Source organism: Arvicanthis niloticus, chromosome 18, assembly GCF_011762505.2.
Source record: "Arvicanthis niloticus isolate mArvNil1 chromosome 18, mArvNil1.pat.X, whole genome shotgun sequence".
Lineage (NCBI taxonomy): Eukaryota > Metazoa > Chordata > Mammalia > Rodentia > Muridae > Arvicanthis > Arvicanthis niloticus.
This window is the reverse complement of record NC_047675.1, coordinates 36,093,843-36,118,801: the sequence shown is the minus strand read 5'-3', so window position 1 is coordinate 36,118,801 and position 24,959 is coordinate 36,093,843. Positions and strand designations below refer to the sequence as shown.

Below are 24,959 nucleotides of genomic sequence, written 5' to 3'. Positions count from 1 at the left end.
TCACCACCTGCTCTCTGTTGCTGTGATAAAACGCTGACCAAAACCAACCTGGAGGGCCTTGAATTCAGTCTGCATGGCTCAAACAGGCCTTAAATTTACAATCCTCCTGCTTCAGCCTGCTAAATCACTGAAATTACAGGTTCGGTGATTTTGTTCTTTCCTAATTGTGTAACCTTCTCTGTAGCTCTTCCACCCAAAGCTTCCTCTATCCTTTTCTTATTTTTAGCTCACAGTTCATAACCAAAAGAAAGCTGAGGCAAAAACTGAAAGCAGCGACCACAGAGGGGTGCTGCTCACTAACTTGCCTTCCACGGCTTACCTTCTTAAAAAGCCCAGGATCACCTGCTCAACACTTGCACTTCACACAGTGGGCTGGGCCCTTCCCCACCAATCATGAAACAAGAAAATGCCTACAGACTTGCCTAAGGGCCAGTCTGAGCAAGGCAATTCTTCAACGGAAGCTGTCTCTTTCAGGTGACCCTAGTTTGTGTCCAGTTGGCAAAAAAACTAACCAACAGACCCATCAATGTCTTCCCATGTTCCAGAGATCACCTGCATTTTAGTTATCCTTAATATCTGGCAGGGTTAGCATCTCTTTTTGTCTTGGCTCTCCCTCCCCTGACTGTTCTGACACCCTGTTTTCCATAGCATTTTAGCAACTCCATGGAGCAAAGCTTGTTGATATTTTCACGGTGCATTAAACTTGTATATCTCCCTGGTGAGAATTATCTTCATGATATTGACCCAAGAGACCCAGATATAGAGTGATTCCACTCAGCCCGATTCTGTCTCCTAAAGGCACTGCAATTTTTTTTTTCCATTTTCGATCTATTTTTCTGTTCTATCCTGGGAATTAAACTCAGAGTCTTGCGTATCCTTGGCTCCCCACTCTCTACTGGGTGATTCACATTCAGTCCTTTTTTGGTTGTGGCTGTGGCTTGGTTAACCTTTTGTTTTTATTTGGAGAGAAGTTCTAAGTTGTTCAGGCAACTTGAATTTAGTCCGTATGGCTCAAACAGGACTTTAATTTACAATCCTCCTGCCTCAGCCTGCTAAAGAGCTGAAATTACAGATAATTTTTCTCTTCCCTAATTGCTTAACCTTCTCTGTGGTTCTTCTACCCAAAGCTTCCTCTCTGTCTTTTAACAAACAGTACATGCTTGTCTTGATACTGTTTCATGATAGTGAGGGTTTCTATCACTGTAAAGAAACACCATGACCTCAGAAACTCTTATAAGGAGACATTTAATTGGAGCTGGCTTATAGTTCAGAGGTTTAGTCCCTCTTTCTCATGGTGGGATGCATGGTGGCACACAGGCAGACATGGTGCTGGAGAGGTAGCTGAGAGTTCTACCTCTTGACCTGCAGACAGCAGGAAGACAGAGCAAGCCAGTAGACCTGGTTTGAGCTTCTGAGACCTCAAAACCTCCCAGTGACACACTTCCTCCAACAAGGCCACACCTACTCCAACAAGGCCACACCTCCAATAATGCCACTCACAATGAGTCTATAAGGGCCATTCAGACCACCCCAATACAACCACCACATCCATCTGCTAATGGGAAGAACTCATGACCATTCTTAAGACTCTAACTTTTCCAGTCTGATTACATTGCCTAGCAATGATATTATTATATTAGCAAGCATGTGTGGGCTCTGAATGAGAAATTCAAACATGAGGCTCATATTTGCATTCCCCAACAGCTCGTGTCTTGGAACACTTGGTCTCTAGCTGGTGGGCCTTTGGAGGAGGTTACCGAAGGAGGTGTAGCCCTTCTGGAAGAAGTACATCACTAGGGCGTGAACTTTGAGAATTTATCGTCTCCCCTTGCTTCCAGTTTGCCCTCTCTACTCTGATTACAGTTGAAGATGTGTTCTCTGAGCTTCTCACCCCAGCTGCCAGCTGCCATGCCTCTCCAAGGCTGCAGCCTCTCCCTGCTTTCTTCCGCAAATCACTTCTGGTCAAAGCGTTTTACCACAGCAACAAAAAGTAGCTGGTATAGCATGCTAATTTTGTTTCTGATAATACTAGAACTGTCTTATGGCTGTAACATTTCCCTTACTAAAATAATAAGCTTAAGACTAGATAGATTATGCATATTATATGTGTATTCATTAGGAAAGTGTTCATTCCTACTTTCCTTATGTTTTAAAGTCATGAACAGGTGCCTAATCAGTGCAAACAATCTATTCATATGGACTAATATTGATCCAACACCGCCTCCTATAATCGTCCACTTGGTCGTGGTATTGTGTCTTTATACAGGATTAGAGTCTGTTTGCTAGGACATTTTTCTATTCAATGCCAATGTTTTTAACCAATGTTTTGCACTGACATTTATGATCAATGTTGTTGATTTGTTCTCTCATCATGGCACAGACTGTCCAAGTGTCCATGTTCATCTTGTCTCATGAAAGGAAGTTTTTCCTTCCTTGTCTGGAGCTATTGGTAATCACTGGAATTGTCTGGCTTGAAAGGGTGTGGAATGTGTGTGTGTGTGTGTGTGTGTGTGTGTGTGTGTGTGCGCGCGCGCACTTGCACACATGCATATGCAAATAGGCAAATCAATTAAAAGCAGGATGAAGAGCGTCAGCCGGGGCAGGGGCGGGATGGACAAAGGTAACCTGGAAGGCACATCCTATTCCTGGCCCTTCCACAGTATTTCTAGATTTCGCTGCCAGAGGCCATGAGGTGAAGAACTCTGCTCCATTACTTCCTCCTCACATGAAGCTCTCACTTCAGGTCCAAAGCAATGGAGCCAGCTACTGAGTAGGGACTGAAACTGTGAGCCAAAACCTTTCTTCTCTCAAGTTGTTTTCTCAGGCACTTTGTCACAGCCACAGAAAGCTAACAGCATAAACATGTTAAAAACTGAACTGTCATGACCCCAGATGGATCATATGTGTGAATTTCCAAATGAGAGGGGTTTTATTCCCCCAAGATTTCCTTTTTTATTATTTTTAAATTTATTTTTATTGGATATTCCTTCTTCCCATACATATTAGTTACTCTTCTCACTGCTGGAACAAAATCCCCAACAAAGACAACTAAGAGTTTCCTATCCCATTCAGCTACAAGGGACATACATGCATGTGGCAGTGTCTAACTATTGTCACTGTGCAATTTCAGGTTTTCATGTTGCAAAAACTGAACATCTGATGCCAAGCATGACTATGCTGCCCATAAACTCAGCATGCAGGAGGCTGTGGCTGAAGGGCCAGGACACAAGCCAGCCTCTGCCACGGGGCATAGTAACAAAGTTTTAATGAGAACATGGGGAAAATGGAATCTGCATTCATTGCTTGTGGGATGGCAAGATGGTGCAGCCACTTTGAAATGTGGTTTATCTCCAAAATGTTGTTTATCTCCAAAATGTTAGTCACTGTCTTGGTGAGTTCAAGGCCAGTGTGGGCTGCATAAGACCCCGTCTTAAAAAAAACAGCTGAATTCATTCAATAAGTAGGCCCTCTAATATCCCTCCCCTTAGCCTCAGATTATGACCGTTCTAGTTTGTCTCTATGAATCAACAACTCTAAAGACCTCATAAATAGAACAGTACAGTGATTATCCTTTTACGGCTGTCTTGAGATTCATCCAGACTATGGCATGTGTAAGAGTCCTCTTCCATTTTAATGCAGCATAGTGTGTCCCTGTGTGGTTACGTCACAGTTGGCTTATTCATTCATCTTTGATGAACACGTTAGTTTTAGAGCCTGTGATTCCACAGCCTCACAGAATAGCTTCACTGGTAACCTCTCCTCGGTCCCTGCCACCGTCTCCTCTCTCTCTCTCTCTCTCTCTCTCTCTGTCTCTCTCTCTGTCTCTCGTGTGTGTGTGTGTGTGTGTGTGTGTGTGTGTGTGTGTGTGTGTGTGTGTGCACGTGCGCGCGTGCACACTCACATGTGTAGGTTTTTTTCCAGGACAAGGTTTCTCTGTGTCTCACCAGTTGCCCTAGAACTTGTTCTGTAGACCAGGCTGGTCTTGAACTTAGAGATTCACCTGGGATTAAAAGCAGGCACCACCACACTGAGCTAATTATATACCTTTTTAATAGATTTTTTAAAAATTGACTATATTACTTGAAGGAATATTGATAGGGGCAGATAAACTATGTCCAGAAGGCCAATCAGTTCCCTGCTTGTTATCTATAAAGTTTCATTGATGAAGTTCACACTCACTTGTTTATCTATTTATCTAAGGCTGTCTGCATACCACAGCAGCAAAGCTGAAGAGTTACAACATCAATTATAACAAGGCCTAAAATATTCACCACTTGGCCTTGTAAGTAAATGCATGCTCTTTCCAGGGTTATAGTAACATACAGACCTCACCATTAATGATGTGGAAATACAAGTTTATTTGTCTTTCATGGTATCTTAGTTGGAGTTCTATTACTGTGAAGAGACACCATGACCACAGCAATTCTTATAGAGGAAAACATTTAATAGGGGCATGTTTATAGTTTCAGAGGCTTAGTCCATTATTGTCACTGCAGAAAGCGTGGCAGCATGCAGGCAGACACGTGTTGGAAGAGGTCCAAGGTTTATGTAGACTCGGGGCTTCACTGCATCATGGACAAAGCTCAAAGTAAAGATGATGGGTTCATAGGATCAGTCCTCAGTCCCTCCCACTACAGAAGAACAGTAGGAAGGATGCCACTGGGTTTCTCCCCCCCATCATCGTCATCATCATCATCGTCGTCGTCGTCGTCGTCGTCATCATCATCGTCATCATCATCATCATCGTCATCATCATCATCATCATCATCATCATTATCGTCATCATTGTCATCATCATGAGATGGATGAAATGTGATCACCCAGCTTCCCATCCGTCCATCCACCCACCCATCTGGCCCCACACTTCTGCTACCATGACTCCCTTGTCACAAGAGACTATCCCTCTGGAACTGTAATTCGAAAATAAACCCTTTCTCCTCTAAGTTGCCTTTTGTCAAGGTATTCTACCATAGAGACATAAAAGTGACTAATAGGCCCTGCCCTGGAAGAATGGCAGGCCCCCACTTGCTAAACACAGATAAAAATAAGCCATCACTAGAACTTGATTATCTAAAACACACAAACGGTATTCTGAATTTTGCTCTATTTTATTAATTCCAAAGCTATATCTCATAAAGTTACCTGCCAAACACAGAAATCAGTGGTAGGGGATGAAACAAAAAGAAAAGCCCCAAGCTGTATAACCAAAGCCTGGGAGTGCAGCCAGCCAGCCATCAAGGCTCAGGTAGAGGGTTGTGGAAGATGTCTGGTACTGTGAGCTCACATGGCCTGATCTTCATGGTTCTTCACTGGCAAGACCAGAGCCCGCAACCTTCAATATAAGAGCTGATATACTGTGGCACTCTCCTTGGAACCCGTGACCAGATACCGATTATCAGAGGACACGTCACAGCACAGAATGTCATAGCATTCCTCTGCCTAGAAAGAGAGGACAACATGGAGGGGTGGGGCTTGAGCCACACATGAGGACTTCATGGTCCAAGGTTTATGTAGACCCAAGGCTTTACTGTGTCGTGGACAAAGCTCAAAGTAAAGACCATAGGTTCACAGGACCCATCCTCAGCCCCGCCCACGACAAGAGGCTATCTCAGTGGTATTTTCTAGTTCTTTCTGGAACCCATCAAGTAGAGATCTGGGGCCACAAGCTCTGAGTGTTTCAGTCCCCCTCCCACCTCCCAACTCCCCAACTCCGTACCTGGAACAACCTTCTTAGAGAGGGTGCGGCTAAGCAGTGAATCATTTCATCCAGTGTGGCTATAAAATAGGTCCCTGGCAAGGGAAAGAATGGGGGCGGGGCTCATAGACGGAGCCTCTGCTCCAATTCCAGCTGTCCTCAAGTAGACTATGGGGAGAGCAACTATCTTCTCTGTCTCAGCTTCCCTGCCCTCTGAGAATCAGACACATGGCTCAAGCCACCCCTGCATCCACTGCCACTGCTTTTCTATATGCAAGACATATGAGTTATTACTGAACAAGAGGCCCATGAGACGGAACTCCTGAAGCGCCTGACTTCCTGTACCCTCCTGCTTCATTCTATATGGGAAGCCCCTGTGAGGAAGGCATACGGAAAAGGGGGGGAGCAAGAAAGGAGACAGGGACCCATGGCCATCACCTGGCTTCTAACTCACCGCAAGAGGCGAACTTGAGATTGTGATGTTGTGTGTATCTTTGGACAACAGCTTTATACTTCTCCTCCCGGTGAGCATGCAGGATGACGATGTCACTCATCTTTAAGCCGGCCAGCACCCATTCCTCACTGGGGTCGTGGGTGACGCTTAGGATCTGTGGGAAGATTTGGGTCAGCACTCACGGTTGCCAGTGCCACAACTCAAAGACCCAGCCTCAAATTCACATTCGCCAACAGGTGACCACACCCGAGCCCCCACCCTGGGGTCGAATTTGGTCCTGAAGACAACCAAGCACGCACCTCATGGCACAAGTTGTGTTGTTGTAGTTTCTGGTAGCTCCTCAGGTCCCAGGAATATAGGGTGGTGTCCTCACCACCTGTCCAGAACTTAAAGCCTGTGATGTCCACACACCGGGACCCATAGGGAGGGACTTTGTGTTTCCTGGTGGGAAAATGACTCGGAGGTCTTCAGAAATTTTTGGCCCCCAACCCAGAAGTTACAGGGTTAGGAAGCCCCTAGATGCACCTTCCAGGCTGCTTGGCAACTGGAGAGATGTCCTACCTGATCAAGATTTGGTTCTGCACATCCCAAATCTCCACAAATCCTTTGAAAGAAGCCAAGCAGATGTGAGCATCAGAGGAAAGGGCCAAGGAGTAGCATATGGAGCCCGTGGAGGCCATCTGAGCCCTGATTTGGGGGGTGGGTGCCAGGTCCCAGAGAGTCAGAGCCCTGGCCATTCCCCCTGTGATGAGACTCTGTTCATCGGGAAACAGCTTGCATGCAAGGACACGATTCCGAGGATCCTAGAGGAAGAGCATATGCTGTCAGTATGCTCAGCAGTGCTGGGGACAGAGGCCCTGGCTGACTTCTCTAAACCTGATAGAACCCCTCACCTGAAAGTCCAGCTGGGCCTGAGGTGCCCTGTCTGAGGCATGCAACGCATCTTCATCCCACACCCTGATGTAGCCAGTGCCACACGTGTACACGTGGCGGGGAGCACTGCTGATGGCAATGGCGTTGACTCGCTTCCCATGGCGGAGAGTGCCAACCCTCCAGGAACCACGTGGGGACTTCCGCTTGACCACTGCCTCATCCGGAATGGGAGGCTGGAGAGAGGACAGGACTGGTCCACTGAGGGGGAAGCCTGCTCTGCCCCTCAGCTCCAACTTCCTAAGCTTTCTCATAAGAGTTTGGCTCAAGGACACCCACTCCACAAAGTCACATCTCCTGTAGAAGTTACCCTGTGGGCTATAGGGCCTACTTATCAGAATGATGGAAGAAGGAGGACAACCTCATTAAGAAGATGGCATCCTAGGCCACCACTACCTAAGGGAAAGGAATGAGAGGTGTGCAAACACACACACCACTTCTCCATTAGAGGATGTGTCGGAAAGAAGGGTGATGCCTGGGTATTAAAAACATAATATTAAGGTACTTACAATGGCTTTGAGGAATGACCAGACTTCTCTGTTAGGCAAGGATGAAGAAGAGAACTGTCCTGCAGAGAAACAGCCACACCCACCTCTCATGGACAGGGTATCACAGCAACGGAGACACAAGCTTTCGTAACACCAAACCAGGTACCTCATCCACCATCTTGGATCCATCTTGGGTCACTCCCCTTGCCCACCCACACTGTCACAGCCAGAACTTACCAGTCATGTCTCCGGGTTGAAAGCTACAACAGAGAAGAAAAGACAGGGAAGATGGTGTGAGGTGCAGAATGTGGTGCCGGGCCCTCTCTACTCAGGACAGTGTATCACTGCCCAGCCTTGTTCTTTGCAGCCTTACCTTGAGCTGGTTCTTCCTTCTGGTTCTGCCTCTGAAAACCACATGGGCTGGAGCCCAGATGCGTCCTGGGCCTGAGGATCCCACTGCTGCTGGGTCATACTGTGCATCTCCTGACAAACAGGGTCATGCTGTATTGAGGGACATGGGGGCAGCTGGAGCATTCCCTGCGCACTGTCCACTTGGTGTTGCTCTTGTTGCCCAGGATGAGAAAAAACACCAGAGCTTTCTGGCATCTTCTTCATCTCCTCTGTTTCATCATAAATTCTGAGTGTCCTGAATGAGTCCTCTTTCTCTTCACTCATGTTCTTGGGTCAATCAAGTTAATGAACCATCTGGCTCTAGAGACCCAGCAAACAGATCCCGGGTTCCCAAGTCATCCTGATCTCTTGTACTATGGAAGAGAACAGAAAAGCGCTGGGAAAGGAGTTCCGTTGGTAAACACTTGTTGCCCAAGCATGAGAATCTGAGTGCAGATTCCCAGGCGGCCATGTGAAAAGCCAAGCATGTCTCTGTCATCCTAGTGCCAGGAAGGTGGAAGACAGAATCCCTGGGGCTTGTTGGTCAGCCACTCTGAATTACTAGGCTCCGGGTTTAGTGAGAGACTCTGCCTCAAAGGAAATAAGGATAAGGCAAAGGGCCAGGGAGATGCCTCCACTAGCCAGGTGGCCTGACTTCAGTCCTCAAGCCTGTGTAAATATCCAGATGTGGTAGCACACAGCTATAACGGCAGCACTTGTACAACAAGGTGGGAAGTGAGAACAGAATTATTCAGAAGCCCAGAGACCAGCTGCCCTGGAGGATGCAGCTCTGCAGCAGACGTAGAGAAACACTGCCTGGAAATAAGGCGAAGGAAGAGAGCCTGCTTCTGCAAAGCTGCCTTCTAGCCTCCTCGTGTGCCCTGTGGCATGGATGCACTCACATCCATACTCTCATACATACACTTACCCCAAAAAAGCAGTTTCATGAAAGATGGTGTGTAGTTGAGGAAGACAAGGGATATCAACCTCTGACCCACACATACATGCTCACACAGGTGCCCACACATATCCATGCAGAGGAACACACACATACACACACACACACACACACACACAATTGGAGCAGAGGCAAAGTCTGTTCAAAATGTCCTGAGAACACCTCTTTTAATGTAAAGCCTCAAGAGATTGACTGTCAACTAAGTTTTGCCAAAATGGACTGTGTTTCTGCATAGACAAAAATCAAGCCCACCCTTTAATTTGGACATACCCATTTCAAATGTGGCTCATCCCCAATGTACCCAAACAGGAAATTCACATGCAGACCATGGGGGTGCCCCACCCACCACAGGAGACAGCATGGAGGAGCTTGGGACCATGAACTCAAATATAAGACACTGTCTGGTGAGAACAGGATGCAGATGTTGAAGACTTGACCTGCCAGTTATTGACCTTTGCTGCACCCTGAGATAATTCTAAGATGGGAACAGAGTCACCCCTGCAGGCTGCAGAACACTGTAGAAAGGCTATTCGTAAATGACCCATGGAAGACAGTTTACTGAACTGCAGCCTGTTCAGGAGAATCAGTGAGCTTAAGACAAGCCAGTGCCCTGTTTAGAAAGATTCCACTCCAACCTACCTAACAGCTAACCCTAGAAATGTCCCTTGGAAACTCTATATTTTCTGTTAAGAGAACCTAACAGAAACCTCGGGGACATGTGTATCCATGGAGAGGGAATCTTCCCTTCAGAACAATGGTTTTGACAGCCAGGCTCAATCATAAAAGGCTCTAGCAGAACTTCAACAGAAAGCCTGTAGCTTCCCAATGCTTAGTTATTTGGCCCTAAACTAAATGTTTCACATAGAAGATCTCATTTGATCCTTGCCATCAAATGCTCTGTGTTTATGGTTGGTTGATTGTTGGTCTGGGGGTGCTGCAGACCAAACCCAAGGCCTTTCCCCATACATGCTAGGAAATCACTCTATCACTGAGCTAAACTCCTAGCCTTTCTGAACCATTTTATAGATATTGTTTTGAGACAAGATCTCATCCTGTAGCCCAGGCTGGACTCAAACTTCTGACTATCTTCCTGCCTCAGCCTCCCAAGTGCCAGGGCACACTTCACAGATTTATAAAGTGACGTGTAGAACAGGTAAGCCCCAGGTCAAGTGGCTAGAAAGCACAGAACAGCCTCACACTGTGTTCCCTCTGGCTCCCATTCCTACCTCCCACTAGAAGCGGTACCCACCATAAGAACCAAGGCAACTAGTCTAACCTAGCATCCCCACTTTCACAAACCAATCCTTTAGACACAATTGGAGATGATAGATAGATGATAGATAGATAGATAGATAGATAGATAGATAGATAGATAGAATGGTATATGCATAAGTTGGAGCAAAACGCAAACACCAAAGGTAAAGATTGGTGATGTAAGCTATAGCCCATCCACACAGTGGAATAATACACAGTAGTTTAAAAAAAAAATAACACAAAGACATATTCACTGACATATTTCATGGTCTAATATTAGAGGGGGCGGTTTACAAATCTCAGAACGGTGCTCAAAATATATTAACTTTGTATAAGAAAGGATGGAAATTAGAATTTATTTTCATAAACATTCACACATGCACAAGAGATTAAGAAGAATAGCTGTATCTCCAATATAGAAAGTGGAGAACGGGAGCAAGGAATGGGAGGGAGGTTAGTCACAACAAGACCTGATACTGCTTTTTCTTCCTTGGGGAGTGCTTCAGGCCATGTTAAAAACTGTTGAGCCGGGGCCAAATGACTTTTCATATTCCCCAAATCATCGTCCTCGTGCTTCTTGGTTACATCCTTTGTTCAGTTAACATATTTTCTCTGAGAGCCATCAAGCTTTCTTTAACTAGTAACATGGGGTGGGGTAGAGATGGCTAGTTTCAGCCCTGGTGAGACCAAGCAGAGGGGTACAGGCCTCCTGAACCTTAAGGATCCCTAAAAGGTGAAGCCCTGCTTGCAAGTCCTCTTATGGAAGTTGAGTAAGACTTAAAGACAAATGAGACCACTTAACCAGGGCTTCTGACTTCAAGGTAACTAGGCTTTCACCATAGAAAAGACAAGGCTTTAAAGGAGCCAAGTCACAGGTTTCCCTCCCTTCTCTCCAAGAGCGAGCAATCCTGCTCTCAAAATACTCTCTGGCAGGGAACTCACCTCAGAAGGCAGGTCAAAGCCTAGAGATTGAAAGTGGGAGAGTAAAGACCAGGATAGACCTGGATCCACCCTTCCACATCCGGGAGGGTCGGGTCGGGGTGATGGGCTGCCCAGCACCTGTGGTAAACACCGGCCTAACAAATACTGAAGCCCTGGGTGAGAACCAGGTCAGGTGCTGGATTCTGAATGGCTGGTCAATATCAGGGTGTGGCCACACTCGCACTGAGCTCTTGTGTCTTTGGGTGGAGAATGAGGTGGGGATCTCTCCACATATGTGCAGTGGATAGAGTGAGAAACTTCAGGGGCATAAGCCTCTGGGTTTCAGCTGACCTATAAAAGCCAGAATTTGATCAAAAGGCACGTGCCACCCCACCTCTAGGTGAATTCCCTTTGCTCCTCGGGTGGATCTTCAGCAAGCCAACATCAGGGAGTTATCGAAAGGAGAGGACCGGGCCCTATCCTTCTCCCTGACTTGGCTTTACACCTGTCACCTTTTATCAGAGTTTCTGAAGTTAACCACTAGAGAAGCCTTGCATTTCTGTGGCTGTCTTATCTAGAGATTCTTAAATTTGAGCATCCTTCAGAGTCCTCTGGAGAGTCCCACCTCCCAGAAATTCCGATGTAAATGGTCCAGAGCTGAAAATTTGTACTTCTCACTGGGTGCTTGGTGATGAAGACCATGGCTTAGGAGAAATGGTTGGGGTGGCTGGACCGGTAGTGATGATGGGGGTGCTGGGGGTTGCCGAGATGGAGATGATGGAGAAGGTTGGTGATGTCGGGATGGGAGTAGTGATAGAAGTGGGGTTGGTGATGGGGATGGAAGGGTGATGATGATGGTAGTGTGGCAGAGGTGGCCATTTAGATGGTGATGCAGTGGTGATTGTAGATGGTGATGATGTTACTGTGGTAATGGTGATGGTGGTGGTAGTGATAGTAATGATTGCAACATCATTAGTGGTGGTAACGACAGTGATAATGTTATTGTGGTGGTTTCGGTGATGTGGTGGTAGGGATGGTGATATCAGTGGTGATGTGGTGGTGAGCATACTGATGTTAGGTGCCGCAGCCACTGCTGCTATTGGTTAGAGCACCATGTTTGAAAAGCTCTACACAACCCTTCTGTCCCCCTGGTTCCTTCCCACAGAAGGACAGTTGCTGGTGAGTCTGGACACTCCTAGACTCATCTCCCCATGCCTGTCCTCTCCCCTAACCAAACTCTCTACTCTGGTTTCCTTTCCATCCCTTAACTTTCTTCTTTTGAAGCAAAAATCTTGCAATGGCTGCTGCTTAGAAATCTATTACCTCTCGTCTTCAAAATCCTGTCCCTTCCTCTCCCTCCTCTTCTTGCTCCCAAGACTTTTGAAGCCTGGCATTTAAGATCCAAGTACATCAGCTCTCTTCTTTGTTCCCTGTTTCTGCCATACCCGACCCACAGTTTTCTAAGCAGCATGATCCCACCCTCGGACTTTGGCAAATGCTTGACCCTTATGTAGGAGCGCTGTTCCCTGGTCACTTGTATATCAGACAGATGCACTGATGCTCCTTTGAACTATGAGCCAAGCCTATGCCAAGGACTGGAGTCCAGGCCAAAGGACCAGAGACCAGGAGTCCTTGAGAAACTCCCGAATAAAAGGGGAAACAGTGCCTGTGGTCACTGCAGCCCTTGGAGGAAAGAACTTCTCAAAGGGGTCACTGGGTTTCCCACAAAGTGGTTAACTGTTTATCACAGCCTGCTGTGTAACTACCCAGGAGGAAACTTCATGTAAATTCCTGTCCTGACACAATCCACCTTTTGATGGCTATCTCTTTATTGATTCTTGCAGAGAACACACAGTGAGGAACACAGGCCTGGGCTTTGTACCTAGTTTGGAACCATAAAAATTATAGGTGATGGGGGGATAGAATCCCACAGATTCTCATCTAAGACCAGAATACAAATCCAAGCCCAGGTAACTATTTTTAATGTTGTAAGAAGTATTAAATATGAGTCATTTTCTATCAAATACTACAAAACTTGTGTTTAGGACAAGGAATTCAAATCTTTTTTCAGCTTATTTTGTTTCTTTGAGCATGGGTCTCCCTGTGTAGCCCTGTTTGGCCTGCCTGATCTTGAACTCAAGAGATCCACTTACTTCTGTATACTAAGTGCTGGGATTGAAGATGGGTGCCCACCATGCCTGGCTATAGTTATCTTTCTTACTGAAAGACATTTGAATGATTCTCAACTTGTGAGACAAGGTCTCCCTGTGTAGCCTTGGTTGGTCCAGAACTCCCTAAGTAGACCAGGCTGGTTTTGCACTCAGAGATCCACTTGGCTCTGCCTACTGAGCACTGGAATTCAAGTTTCATCTCTGCTACCTTCTAAGACTTTGATTCCCCACTTCAACCTGGTAAAAAGCTTTGTTTACACAAAGACCCTGCTGCATTCTCAGACTAAAATAACTGATCCTCTCCTCCTTCATTTTCTTTGCATGTTCAAAACCAACCAGTCTCAGAATACTATGAGATCAGACCCTAGCCAATAGGAAAAAGACCTAGTCACTCCTGATTAGAATAGAAAACCAAGTGTGCTTACTATCTTAAGGTCCCTGCTCTTCCAAGCACACCATCTTGATCAAGAGTAAAGCTTTGCCTCGTTGAGACATTTCCACTGGAGTGGTAGTCTAGTTCTTACCCCGGTTAGCTAGTTTTAGCGATGTGTTTGGATATTTTGGCTGCATATGTTCCTGTGCACCACATGTCTGCAGTACCCAAAGGCCAGAAGACGGCATCAGATCCTCTGGAACTGAAATTATTAGACGTTTGTGAACCTCCATGTGGATGACGGGAATCAAGCCTAAGTCCTCTGGAAGAGATCAGCCAGTGTCCTTAACTACTGAGCCATCTCTCCAGTCCTCCCCCGCCCCTCTCATATGACTTTTTAAAATATTTGAAAAAGCTTTATTGAGGTATAAGAGTTCCTTATACATTCTGTATATCCGAGCTGGGGTGTGTGTGTGTGTGTGTGTGTGTGTGTGTGTGTGTGTGTGTGTTTACACTTCGCCCCCTTGCTGTCCTCTGTTCAAATGTCCCAGTTCAGTATTCTAACTCCCCCTCCTTTCCTATATAATCTCAGCTACTGACAGTTTAGTTCTTAGCAATTTATCATTTAGCTCAAGTGTGCAGAAATCACCCTATCCAGGTTGCTGGAGCCAAATGTCCCTAATTCTTTCTCTTCCTCTTCCTCTTCCTCCCACAAACACTTCCGGGTTTGTGATTGTGAGCAGATTTAGCTCCTTCTGAAGCCTCGGTTTCCTAACACATAAGCTTCCCCACAAGGTAGCTTATAAGAGTGAGCTGGGACAATTGAAAGAGCATTATGTTCTAGACTCTGCCCTGTCTAGAAATCCTTGCCTCAAGACTGCACTCGATGACCACAGGGGACCTCCCCAACACCAGCCTCTGCCTCTCTGAGGCCCCTTAGGATCACTGAGCCCCAGATGAACATTTATTTACTTGCCATCTGGCACCACTGATGACTCTCACTGCTCTCGGGGTCTTGCCCACTTCCCTCATCATCCATTGACAAGCAAGTCAATTCCTACTACAGTCACAGAAGTTTGATTACATCTCCTCCAGTCGTAGGAAAGCCTTTTATTCCAGCTCCATTTTCAGATGGGGAAGCTGAGGTCCAGGCTGATAACACGTGATGACAAAAAGTGTTCTAAAACTGGAAAATGATGGTAGTTGCTCAACGCTGTGACGTCACCGAATTGTGCATTTTATCGAGTTAAAATGATGGATTTTGTGTTGTTGTTTGTGTATTTTTTTTTCAAGGTTAAAAAAAAAAAAAAAGCAACAAGGAGTTTGAAAGTCCCAGTATCATGAGCCGCTTTCCTCTCCATCCAGTGAATTCCAGGTAATTTGGCTGGTGGTTTCTTACCTTTACACCCCTAGGGTCAGCTGTCCCTTTGCCCAGAGAACACAGTCAAATGAGGTATGTGGTGGCAAAGGTGTACCCCAGCTGGTGTGTCAACACCTAGGTGGTACCAGAACCAAGAACATTGGCCTGCAGACCTTTATTTGAGGCTGTGCTCTCTGGTGGACAGGTGTGGAGCAGCACAAATCTAATTTCTACCCATAAGGCCCTTGCAGTTCCTAGGTAGCTCACTAGAGAGCTATGCTCAGAGCATTGACCCCCCCTACACACACCCCTCTTCCGTCCCCCACTCCAGGAGCTTCTCTTTCATCAAAGTGCCCCTGAGTCACCTAGATATTTGTCGATGAAAACAGTATAAAAGATAATATCCACAGATACCAAACACTTCCTGTCTTCCGTATACAGTGTGAAAACCTGGAGTTCCAAGTCCAAATGGCAGAGGGCGGTAAAGAGTGGGCTGAGGTCACAGAATGGGGGGTGGGGTGGGGGAGACTCGAAAGAGAGGTGACTTTTGCTCTGAGCAGTGTACAGGAGGGTCCCTCCAGGAGGAAAGGACGATAGTGGGCCAGGCCACTTCTCACTATTCTTCTCCTCCATTTTCATCTGGTCCTTTGATGTCACTGGGAACCTCCAACTCTCCAAGCCTTAACGGGTCTCCTTTCAGACAAGCGTGATGGTGGAGGTCGCCTCTCACACAAGGCGCTGTCCTTACCCACCCCGAGATTGAACACTTGCATTCGGAATCCTACGGTCTGGTTTCTGTCCAGAAATCTCCGTTTTCTTCCTAGGGAGCTTTGAGCTAAGCCTTGAATTGTCACTAGCAGGGTCTCGAGGCGACATGCCTCACCTCATCTCTTCTTGTGAGCTCCTCTAACTGGGAGCTGGTTCATCACTGGACTGCCAGCCCTCTTTAAAAAGGATGCGGTGGGCTAACGGGTGCACTGCAGCCACCCCTGCAGCCCTCGGCTCTCCGCCATCTCTTCAGGCTCCCCTAGGAGACGCTGGGGACATTTTCCCACCAGCATCTCGGCCCCAGCTGCTCTGGGGTCCTGGATCTGAGGCAGCTGGCGAAGGGCTTCTCCTCAGGTTCCGAGCAGAGAAAGAGCCTTCGTGTGGCCGAGGGGACCCGGTTGCCTCACACTGGCGACTTGGCGACGATTTGTTTCCCGCCTTGCTGGAAGCAACCAGGCGAGCTGCTCCACAAGGAGGCAGCAGGAGCGGAAGAGGACTCCTAATGGCTGCTTTGCCCTCCCTCCTCCTCATGCAGGGCACCCCCAGACTCGCATATAGTGCTCGTGTCCCTGTCCCCTTGCACCAGACGCCAGCTGCAGGCCTAGACAGCCTTGCACGAGCAACCCCCCCCCCCCATCCCCCGAGAATGGCGGGATCTGTGCAGCTGGGTGCATGAGGCTCGGGCCTGCGCTGGGAGGAGCCCTCGGAGGCCCACGACCTGGTGACAAATGAATGGGGCCCCAGCCCGGGTGAGGGGAAGACTGGAGGACACACAGGGGCGACAGACTAGTCTCTTACCGTGACTGGCTGCGAGTCTCTGGGGGGACCCGGGGGCCGCCACAGGAGACACTTGGCGCAGTGTGCAGTTGAGGGAGGCTTCCTGGAGGCTGGGCTTGGACGGAGGGTGGGTGGGATTTCCGCGACCGACAGGGGGTGGGAGCCACACCTCAAGAACATGGCAGCCATTTGAAGATCCGCCCTGCTATGGTAGATGAAACTGGAGCAGGAAGGAGGCAGACGAAAGAGTAGGCCGATGACTCCCGCCTACCCAACTGGTTCAGGCCTTAGCAGGGAAGCCCCAAGGAGGCCTGGTAGATGCTCCTCCTGAGCTGTAGTGTGTGGAACTAAAGGAGACTGGGACCTTGCTCAACCCGATGGCTACGTGCTTATCTCTGAAAAGGCCGAGATCAGCTCGTCTCCGTTGTCCGATTCTTGACTAAGCGGAAGGGGCCGGCAGGCATTCTGGAATAGAACGGAGTGCTCCTCGGTTCCTGGTCAGGCAGGACAACAGACAAGAGTGGGAAAGTGGTCTGGAGGATGGGGAGATTTCAGAGGCAGAGGGCCGAAGAGAGTCTTCCCAGAAGCCCCTCTCAGACTCCGGTATGACCAGGTGTTTTCTGGGGGTGACGGGTTTTGGATGGGAGGGTAACCTCTACTCCTGAGACAGATGTACTGATCCAGACCGAAGGAAAAAGATTGTAACAGGCGCCCATCTGGGCCTAGAGCTCCAGGTGAGAAATGTTACAGTGTAGAAAAAAATAGTCTTTGGGCTTGAGGCTCCTCTTTTGTCACACTTTAAGGCGTCTACTAGACTTGGGCAGCTGTGTCTGGTGTTCTCTGGTGATGAGGCTCGATGGCTTGAAGTTTGGCAGATGTCAAATAGATTCCTTCACCTGCCAGTCTTTGGGGTCTGAGCAGAGAGATGAGTCCTGGACAGTAACCATCCTACAGAGAGGGAGAAAACACCAGTAGCCATCAAAGCACAGCCTTCCAGAGGCCCTGAATCAGCCACTTCCTCATATTGTCCAAGACTCAGAGCCAGAGTTTACACAGGTTCCCACTGGTGGCAGAGCTGAAACACCAGACCTTCTGACTTCAGTGCTCCTGGATTTGTGCCTCAATACTACAACTTCGTTGAGGGAGCAGAGCTGGTGTGTGTGTGTGTGTGTGTGTGTGTGTGTGTGTGTGTGTGTGTGTGTGTGTGTGTGTGTAGGGGGTGGGATCGGCTCTTCATTTCAGACAGCAGCAGCTAAGACCGGTGGAGCAAACCCTGGCCATTTGTTGTGAGACAGAATGTTTCCTGTGAACTTAGCTCTGTTCCTGCCTTTGGGGGTGGGTGTCCAGGCACCGTCTATGGGGGTGGGTGTCCAGGCACCGTCTAGCATCAGGCCGGAGAGAAAGCAACAAAGCTTGTTGGGGTAGGTGGGTTCCCAGGAGGTTGGAGGAGATGGGAGGAAAAAGAAACCTTCTCTGAGAGGTTTTCGGTGATGCAGCTCTCTTTATTCCGGGGCAATAAGGGGGATATAAGCTTTGACGAGTGGGTAGGGGTTTTTGAGGTGAGTGTACATTATTGGCTCATGCTAGGAGCTGGGGAATGCTTTCTTTGCATGGAGAGAAATTCCAGGTGCTTGCTGGAAAAGTCGTTGTAGGGAGAGAGGAAATTAAACCTGGAATTTGGCTGCCAGGCTACGAGACTCAGACTACTGGACTATCTTAAGGGCTGTGAAGGTGGGGGTCATAGGGCTACGTGCCCCAGGGCATGCAGGCCCAGAACAAGGAGATCTTGATCCTTATTCCTGTCAGTCTCACGATGAGATTTTCAGGATTTGGACATAACTTGACCTCACTCTTGCTCGTGTCCTGCTTCCCCCCCCCCCAGCCACCCCCCTCCATCACAACTGCCCCACAGTTTCCTGGGGGAGATGCAGAACACACCAGATAGGGGGCCCAAATAGACCAAAGTATGAATACCACCAAAGTTCAACTTGGTGAACTGGTGAGTTTTATTAGGGTTATTTACAGAAATATGGGTGAAAGATTACCTGCAGGAGCAGAAATGACTCAAAGACGGCTGCATCACCAAAGGCCACCCCGATATCAGTCACGGGTCATAAAGCTGGGATCCTGGAGCACAGTGCACAACCTGCAAGCAACTTAACAGGTTGGAGAGTGTCCTTTCCAGGTACCTCGATTGTTCTTAGCCTCTTCCAGACAGCTTAGTTTATTTATGCTTCTTCCAGGCAGCTAGTCTGGTCTCAGAACCTTCTTTGCAGCTCAGCTTTTTTTCTGACTGAAGGGGACTCTCAGCTTTTATTCCTTACTCTGGCAGGTGAAGGCCTAGTGAATCTGATCAGTTTTAGGGACTTCCTAAAAGTACTTTGAGTTGTTGACATGCCTGCTTAAGAAGCTTCATGTAGGATCTGACCTCTTCCCTGCCTGGGATTAGAGACAAGTGAGACATTGACTTGCTGTGTGACAAGAGGGTGTCCCATACATCCCTGGACCTCAGTTTCTCCATAAGTAAACTGAGGACTTGGGCCAATGGCTAGGGACTTTTCTGGATCTCATAGTATATGGTTTGAAACTACTCAGGCCAGCACCCATGTGGCCACAAGAAGGAATAAATGGGTTCTCCTCTTTAATCTCTCTGAGGTGTGACAGAGGGAACAAGGCTTGCCTCTCTCTATGCTTAGCTCCCAGGAGCCCCAGGAGAGGGTCAATTTACACAAGGGCATCCCTGGGACACTCCGCTGAGGTCCTATGCATGTCACCAGCTGATAAGGATGGTTTCTTTGAAGTGCTCAGTGCAGTACTCCTGGCCAGTACTGATGGCTAAAGTTGTAAGAGCAGGATAGGCAAGCTTCGGGGCTATGGTGTGTATGACATGTGCATTATGTATGCCTCTGGGAGTCTGTGGGAAAGGGATCTGAGGAGACCTTGTCAATGGCAGAGCTTGTGTGCACACCCTTATGCCATTAGGAGAGAGACGTGGATGCTTGACTTTGCACAAGTGCACATGTGTGCACGTATGCACATCTGTGTATCTGTGTGTGTGCACAACTGTGCAGCAGATAATCGGTCTTCACTACCACACTTGGGAAGTAGATCCTACCACCACCCCATTTTGCCCATGCTAAAATGACAGCCTGCAGACATGGAGACACTGCTCCAACCTCAGCTATGCACAAAGAAATTAGATATGCCAAAGGTAGGATATAGGCAAAACAATGCTTTTGTTGAGTTTTTAAACATTTTCCCCTAATTGTCCTCTGACCTCCTCGGGGGATAAATTCAACAGCTGTCTAGAACCAGTTGAAACTCAATCTTTTCACACTTGAAGCTAACATGGGGGCAGTGCTACATAGTCTGCCGGGTTTAGACAATGCCTATATGATGGCAGTTCCTGGTGACAACCACCAACCTGTTCTCTAGAACAGCAAGCTATCTTTGACCTTCCCTTACAGCTGGGTAATGGTGTTTACTGGTTTATGCTCCTAGAACCTTGTCCTTCTGCTGGCTCACCCCTACCCCTTGTTTCTGTCTGAATATTTATCTGCATAACTCCAGAATTAAACAGATGCTGCCAAAGGTTCTGAGAAAACCTCTTACAAATAAGAAACCGATGCAGTCCCTATCTTTGCTGTCATCAGACAGGGCTCACATCACACTCTGGGATGTAAAAAAGCATTGTTTCCTGTGGACTGGGAGGTATCATTATCACCTTTCCTTGGATTGACTCCCTTACAGTCTTTTTGCTGCAGCCCCATAGAGTCCTTAGTGGGGACAGATAGAGACTGGTGAATTGCCTGAGTAGTCCTGGGCTCCCACTGCCTGGGGATCCCTTCAGACCTCACCCTTTAGCTCTCACCTACTTGGACATGCTGCAGAAGAGGCCCCAGGAAGCAAGTGAGCAAAGCAGCATCTACAGCTAAGTCACGGTACCAGGAGTCCAGGGAAGGCCCTCAGGGCTGGGGACAGATGTTCTGCAACAACCCCTAGCTATCCAGTCCACAGTGGAGAATCCGGGTGATTCTGTTAGAGGCCAGTCGTGAACTATCTGTGCTCCTGAAGAACAGACAAGTCATCTGGGGACGGTGTAGCAATGATGAGCTGTGGCTCCTTCAGAGGGGAGGTCCTGCGGATGCTCTATCAGCAAAAGCAAAGCAGCTGTATGTCTTGAAGTGGATTAACCAATAGCTGTGTCTCTGTGGGGTGGGCATCTCCCATCTGGCTTGAGCCCAGGATCAAGATAGGTGGTAGATATCCTAACAGGGCTGGGGCAGAAGACAGGGTCCTGAGTAGGGACCATGGACAAGGCTTAGAGCTGGGACATTCAACATTGTAGAGAAACTGTTGGGTGTGACATAAAGAAATGTCAGGGGATGGGGGTGAGGTAGGGGTGAGGGTGAGGGTAGAGGTGGCGGTGAGGGTGGGGTAAGGGTGAGGGTGGGGGTGGGGTGAAGGTAGGGTGGGGGTGAGAGTGGGGTGGGTGTGGGGTGAGGGTGGGAGTAAGGGTGGGGTGGGGGTGAGGGTAGGGGTGGGGTTAGGTATAGGGGTCAGGGTGGGGGTGAGGGTGGGGTGGGGGTGAAGGTAGGGTGGGGGTGAGAGTGGGATGGGGTGGGGGTGAGGTATAGGGGTCAGGGTGGGGTGAGGGTGGGGTGGGGGTGAAGGTAGGGTGGGGGTGAGAGTGGGATGGGGTGGGGGTAGGGGTGGGGGTGAGGGTGGGGTTAGGTATAGGGGTCAGGGTGGGGGTGAGGGTGGGGTGGGGGTGAAGGTAGGGTGGGGGTGAGAGTGGGGTGGGGGTAGGGGTAGGGGTGGGCATGAGGGTGGAGTTAGGTATAGGGGTCTGAAGCTTTATCTCTGTCTGGAAGCAAGATGACTAAGAAACTGAGTATCCTCTCCTGAGCTGGGCTCTGGACCATAAGAGCCAAAGGAACTTAGACTCTACCCTGGTCAGATGTCTGCCCTGTCTAGTTTTTATGCCAACTTAATGCAGGCTTGAGTCATTTGAGAGAAGGGAACCTCAACTGAGAAAGTGCCGGCATAAGATTGGGTTGCAGGCAAGCCTGTGGGACTTTTTCTTAGTGATTGATGGGTGAGAGCTAAGTCCGTTACGGGTGGTGGAACACCTGGGCTTGTGCTCGTGGGTGCAATGCTACAAGAAAGCAGGCTGAGCATACCTTAGGGAGCCAGCCAGTAAGCAGCACCATGGCCCCTGCATCAGCTCCTGCCTCTGGGTTCCTTCCCTGACATCTCTCTCTCTCTCTCTCTCTCTCTCTCTCTCTCTCTCTCTCCCTCCCTCCCTCCCTCCCTCCCTCTCTCTCTCTCTCTCTCTTTCTGTCTCTCTCTGACGGACTGTTACCTAGAAGTGTAAGTGGAATAAACCCTCCCTACATTGCTTTTGGTCATGAGGTTTCACCACAGCAATATTAACCCCAAGACAAGATCTCAAAACGGAAAGAATCTGAAGACCCCTAGCAGAAAGGAGATCTCATGTTTAACGAAGATACACCCAGGCATCCAGGATAAACATCTGGTCAGGGTCCAGGATGTCAGGGCCCTAAGAAGTTTCCATGAGAGCTACAGGGGACTTCTTGTCACATGCCCCTACTCTCCTCCACCCCTCAGCCTATAGGTCATTCTACCAGCCACCAGATGGAGTGGCATGTCATTCATTTAGGACCCTGTGTGGTCTCAGGAAGATGAAATGCCTGGCCCTGTCACCCCCTGGTCCTCTCAGAGTCAGCTCTGCAAACAGTTTAGACCACTAGGAACTGAGACAAGAGAGGATGGGCAAGGAGGTTTGTGAGCGAGCAAGCGGGATGGGGGGTGGAGGGTAGGGGTGGGGGAGGAAGGTCTGCAAGGGAGGGATAACAGAGATGGAGAGGAGATGCTTACAGAGAGAGAAGGCAGGGCAAGGTGAGGCAAAGAAGGTAGCCTGAGCATCAGGGCCCTGGACCTCACAAGAATCCAGAAGATAGTTACAGCCCAGTTATCTGGGCTATGGGCTTTGTTTGCTTCTTGGGGATGCCCAGTTATGGACAGGGGCAGATGCATTCTGCTCTCACAGGTGAGTCAATGCACTTGTCAGTGCCCCCCAGGTAGCACTGATACCCTAAAATCTAGGTCTGTTTGACAGTTGACTCAAACTCCTGAGCCAGAGTGTTCATTTCAGTGCAGTGAGGGTGATGACCTTCTCAAGATTCCCAAGTGTCACAGAGCACCGAGACACAGAGAGAGTAGATGAGAATAGCACTGCTCTCCTCCCCCACAGAGCCTAGCTGAGAACTCTGGAGGCTAGCTAGGGCTTCATCAATGCCGCTCTAAAGCCCTCCTCTAAGGATCCCAATTTCTCATGGGATGGTCCCTGGGTACCACATTTACTCTCTGTGTGACCTTGGCTCACAACTGAGCCCTCTGTTCTGCCAAGCAGGTCTGTGGCCTACAGCACCAAACTTTGCCTCCGTGTGAGATGATGGGCCACAGGAATATTCCCTGAAGAGTCAAATTTGGGTTATCTAGGAAAGTCTAGCCAGGACTGTGAATGTGGGAGGAGTGGGGTCTCCCCTTAGGTCTGCTTCCCTCATAGCTATAGTTTTGCATTTCTCTAAGGATCATACAACTTACACAAGCCTTAACTCTGTTCCTACTAAACCCCACCCCCACCCCGTGTTCACCCTGATCCTGAGTGAAAGGAGCCCATAAGAAAGAGATGAAAGGAAAGGTATTGGGCAGGAGAAGATAGAAAGTACTGAGAAGCAGAGCCCTGGGAGACAGGGGAGAGGCTGCCTCTTTTGGAGATGTTCCCTTAGTCCCCACAGGCTGTGAGCAGGTATGCAACCCTGTATCGGGTAGGGACGCCCTGTGTGGGTGTCTGTGGGGCTGCATGCTATGGTTGGTTATGCAGGTATATGGGAATAGGCTGTATGCTGTACAGATAGGTGACTGTGGGTGGGACAGACAGCACGAAGGAACATATCCTCCCTGTTGGTCATGTCATGCATCTTGTTCAAGTGACTATGCTATAGGCTCCAGGAAGCCCTGCTCTGTATTCGTATGAATGTGCTGGAAGCTTCCTCCAGGGACTTGTATTACAGCTTCCCTGCTGTCAAAACCCTCTCTCCCTTTCAGATGAGCAGGTGAGGTAACATACTTGGGGCAGAAAAAGCAAAGGAGAAACTGCTGCCCTTGAGATTGAGGCTGAGAAGGAGCCTTGTGCCCAGAATAAAACTCAGAACTACAGGGGACCATTCTCCCACACAGGTAGGAAGCCAGTCCAGCAAAGCATGAGGGACATTTCTCAGGACCCCCAGGTTTCTCCAGCAGCTGGCAGGAATGGAAACCCTCGTGAAATCCTGGACTCTCTGGAACTCTTCACAGTAGTATTCTGTACACCTCTGACCCCAGGCAGAGGTCACATATTCACACACCCGATCCACTCCACAGTTACTGCTGTATTCTGCGCATGGTTCAGACTGCAGCACCAGGCTCAGTTTTTCTCCAGTATGAGATCTTATTCTGGACCCCTCTACTCCGTTTAAATAAGCTACCAATGGCACGTGCCACACAATTTCTTAACATCGGGTATAGTCATTTGAATGAAAATGGCCCTCATATTTGCATGCTTAGGTTCCATTTAGGTGAACTGTTTCAGAAGGATTAGGTGTGACCTTGTTAGAGAAAGTGTGTCATTGGAGGGTGGGCTTTGAGGTTTCAAAAGCCCATCCCAGGCCCAGTGTTTCTGCCTGCTGCCAGCAATAAGGACATAAAGTTTTCAGTTACTTGTCCAGCACCATGCCTGTCTGCATGCTGCCACACTCCCCACCATAACTAACCCGCTAAAACTGTAAATAAGCCCTCAATTAAGTGCTAAAGAGAGCAAATAAAGAATGAGTTGCTTTGGTTATGGTGTCACTTCACAGCAATAAAACAGTAACTATGAATGTAACATGAATTCCTCTGGGAAGATCCACATCCAAACAAGGGAACCTGTTAGGCATGCTGTCTGCCCTCACTTCATCCTACACAAACAAGGTAAGTGTCCTAGAATACTTACCAACGTGGCTTTTCTTTCTACACCAATGCTAACGTAGACTTGGTCTGGGACATTTGCAACCCATGAAGTAAATGTTGCATCTCAACAGCCTTTCCAGACTGTCAGTTCTTCCCCAGGATAATTTTTTTAAGTACATTCTTATTGTACTGTGTGAACAAGAAATACTAGGGCTAAGCTTTCTCATTAAAAATCCAACAAGATCATAGGTATTGCTTTTCCTGCTGCTCTTCCTGTAGAGAACTGTCCCCACGTGTCCGAAACCTGCTAGGCTATATTCTACCTCAGCTCAGTGACGTCAGATCTGCATTTGTATCTAAAGACTAAAACTAAAAAGACAAACAGAACCACTTCACCCGTCCTC

General features: G+C 48.3%; 1 protein-coding gene across 2 annotated transcripts; it reads right to left on the bottom strand.

Annotated features, from left to right (window-relative positions):
• Window positions 1–5,096: 5,096 nt before the first annotated feature.
• Tle7 (TLE family member 7) lies at window positions 5,097–16,823 on the bottom strand. 2 transcript variants are annotated; one of them, XM_034522944.2, is made up of 10 exons: window positions 16,561–16,823; window positions 7,941–8,050; window positions 7,805–7,827; window positions 7,589–7,647; window positions 7,043–7,255; window positions 6,711–6,952; window positions 6,449–6,590; window positions 6,150–6,303; window positions 5,717–5,790; window positions 5,097–5,439 (listed from the first exon to the last, which is right to left on the bottom strand). In XM_034522944.2, the coding sequence occupies exons 1-10, from the start codon at window positions 16,726–16,728 to the stop codon at window positions 5,335–5,337; spliced, it is 1,290 nt and encodes a 429-aa protein (XP_034378835.1). In that variant the 5' UTR covers window positions 16,729–16,823; the 3' UTR covers window positions 5,097–5,334. The 2 variants fall into 2 exon arrangements, with proteins under 2 accessions (XP_034378835.1, XP_076771534.1); XM_076915419.1 differs by lacking the exon at window positions 16,561–16,823 and having other exon boundaries at window positions 7,941–8,462.
• Between the last annotated feature and the right edge of the window lie 8,136 nt (window positions 16,824–24,959).

Coding starts and splice junctions, on each gene's coding strand:
- Tle7 (XM_076915419.1), bottom strand. CDS start 8,242: ATGAGTGAAGAGAAAGAGGACTCATTCAGGACACTCAGAATTTATGAT. Junction 6,591..6,710: donor CAGAACCAAATCTTGATCAG/GTAGGACATCTC, acceptor TTTTCCCACCAG/GAAACACAAAGTCCCTCCCT. Junction 5,440..5,716: donor CTCTAAGAAGGTTGTTCCAG/GTACGGAGTTGG, acceptor CTCTCTTTCTAG/GCAGAGGAATGCTATGACAT.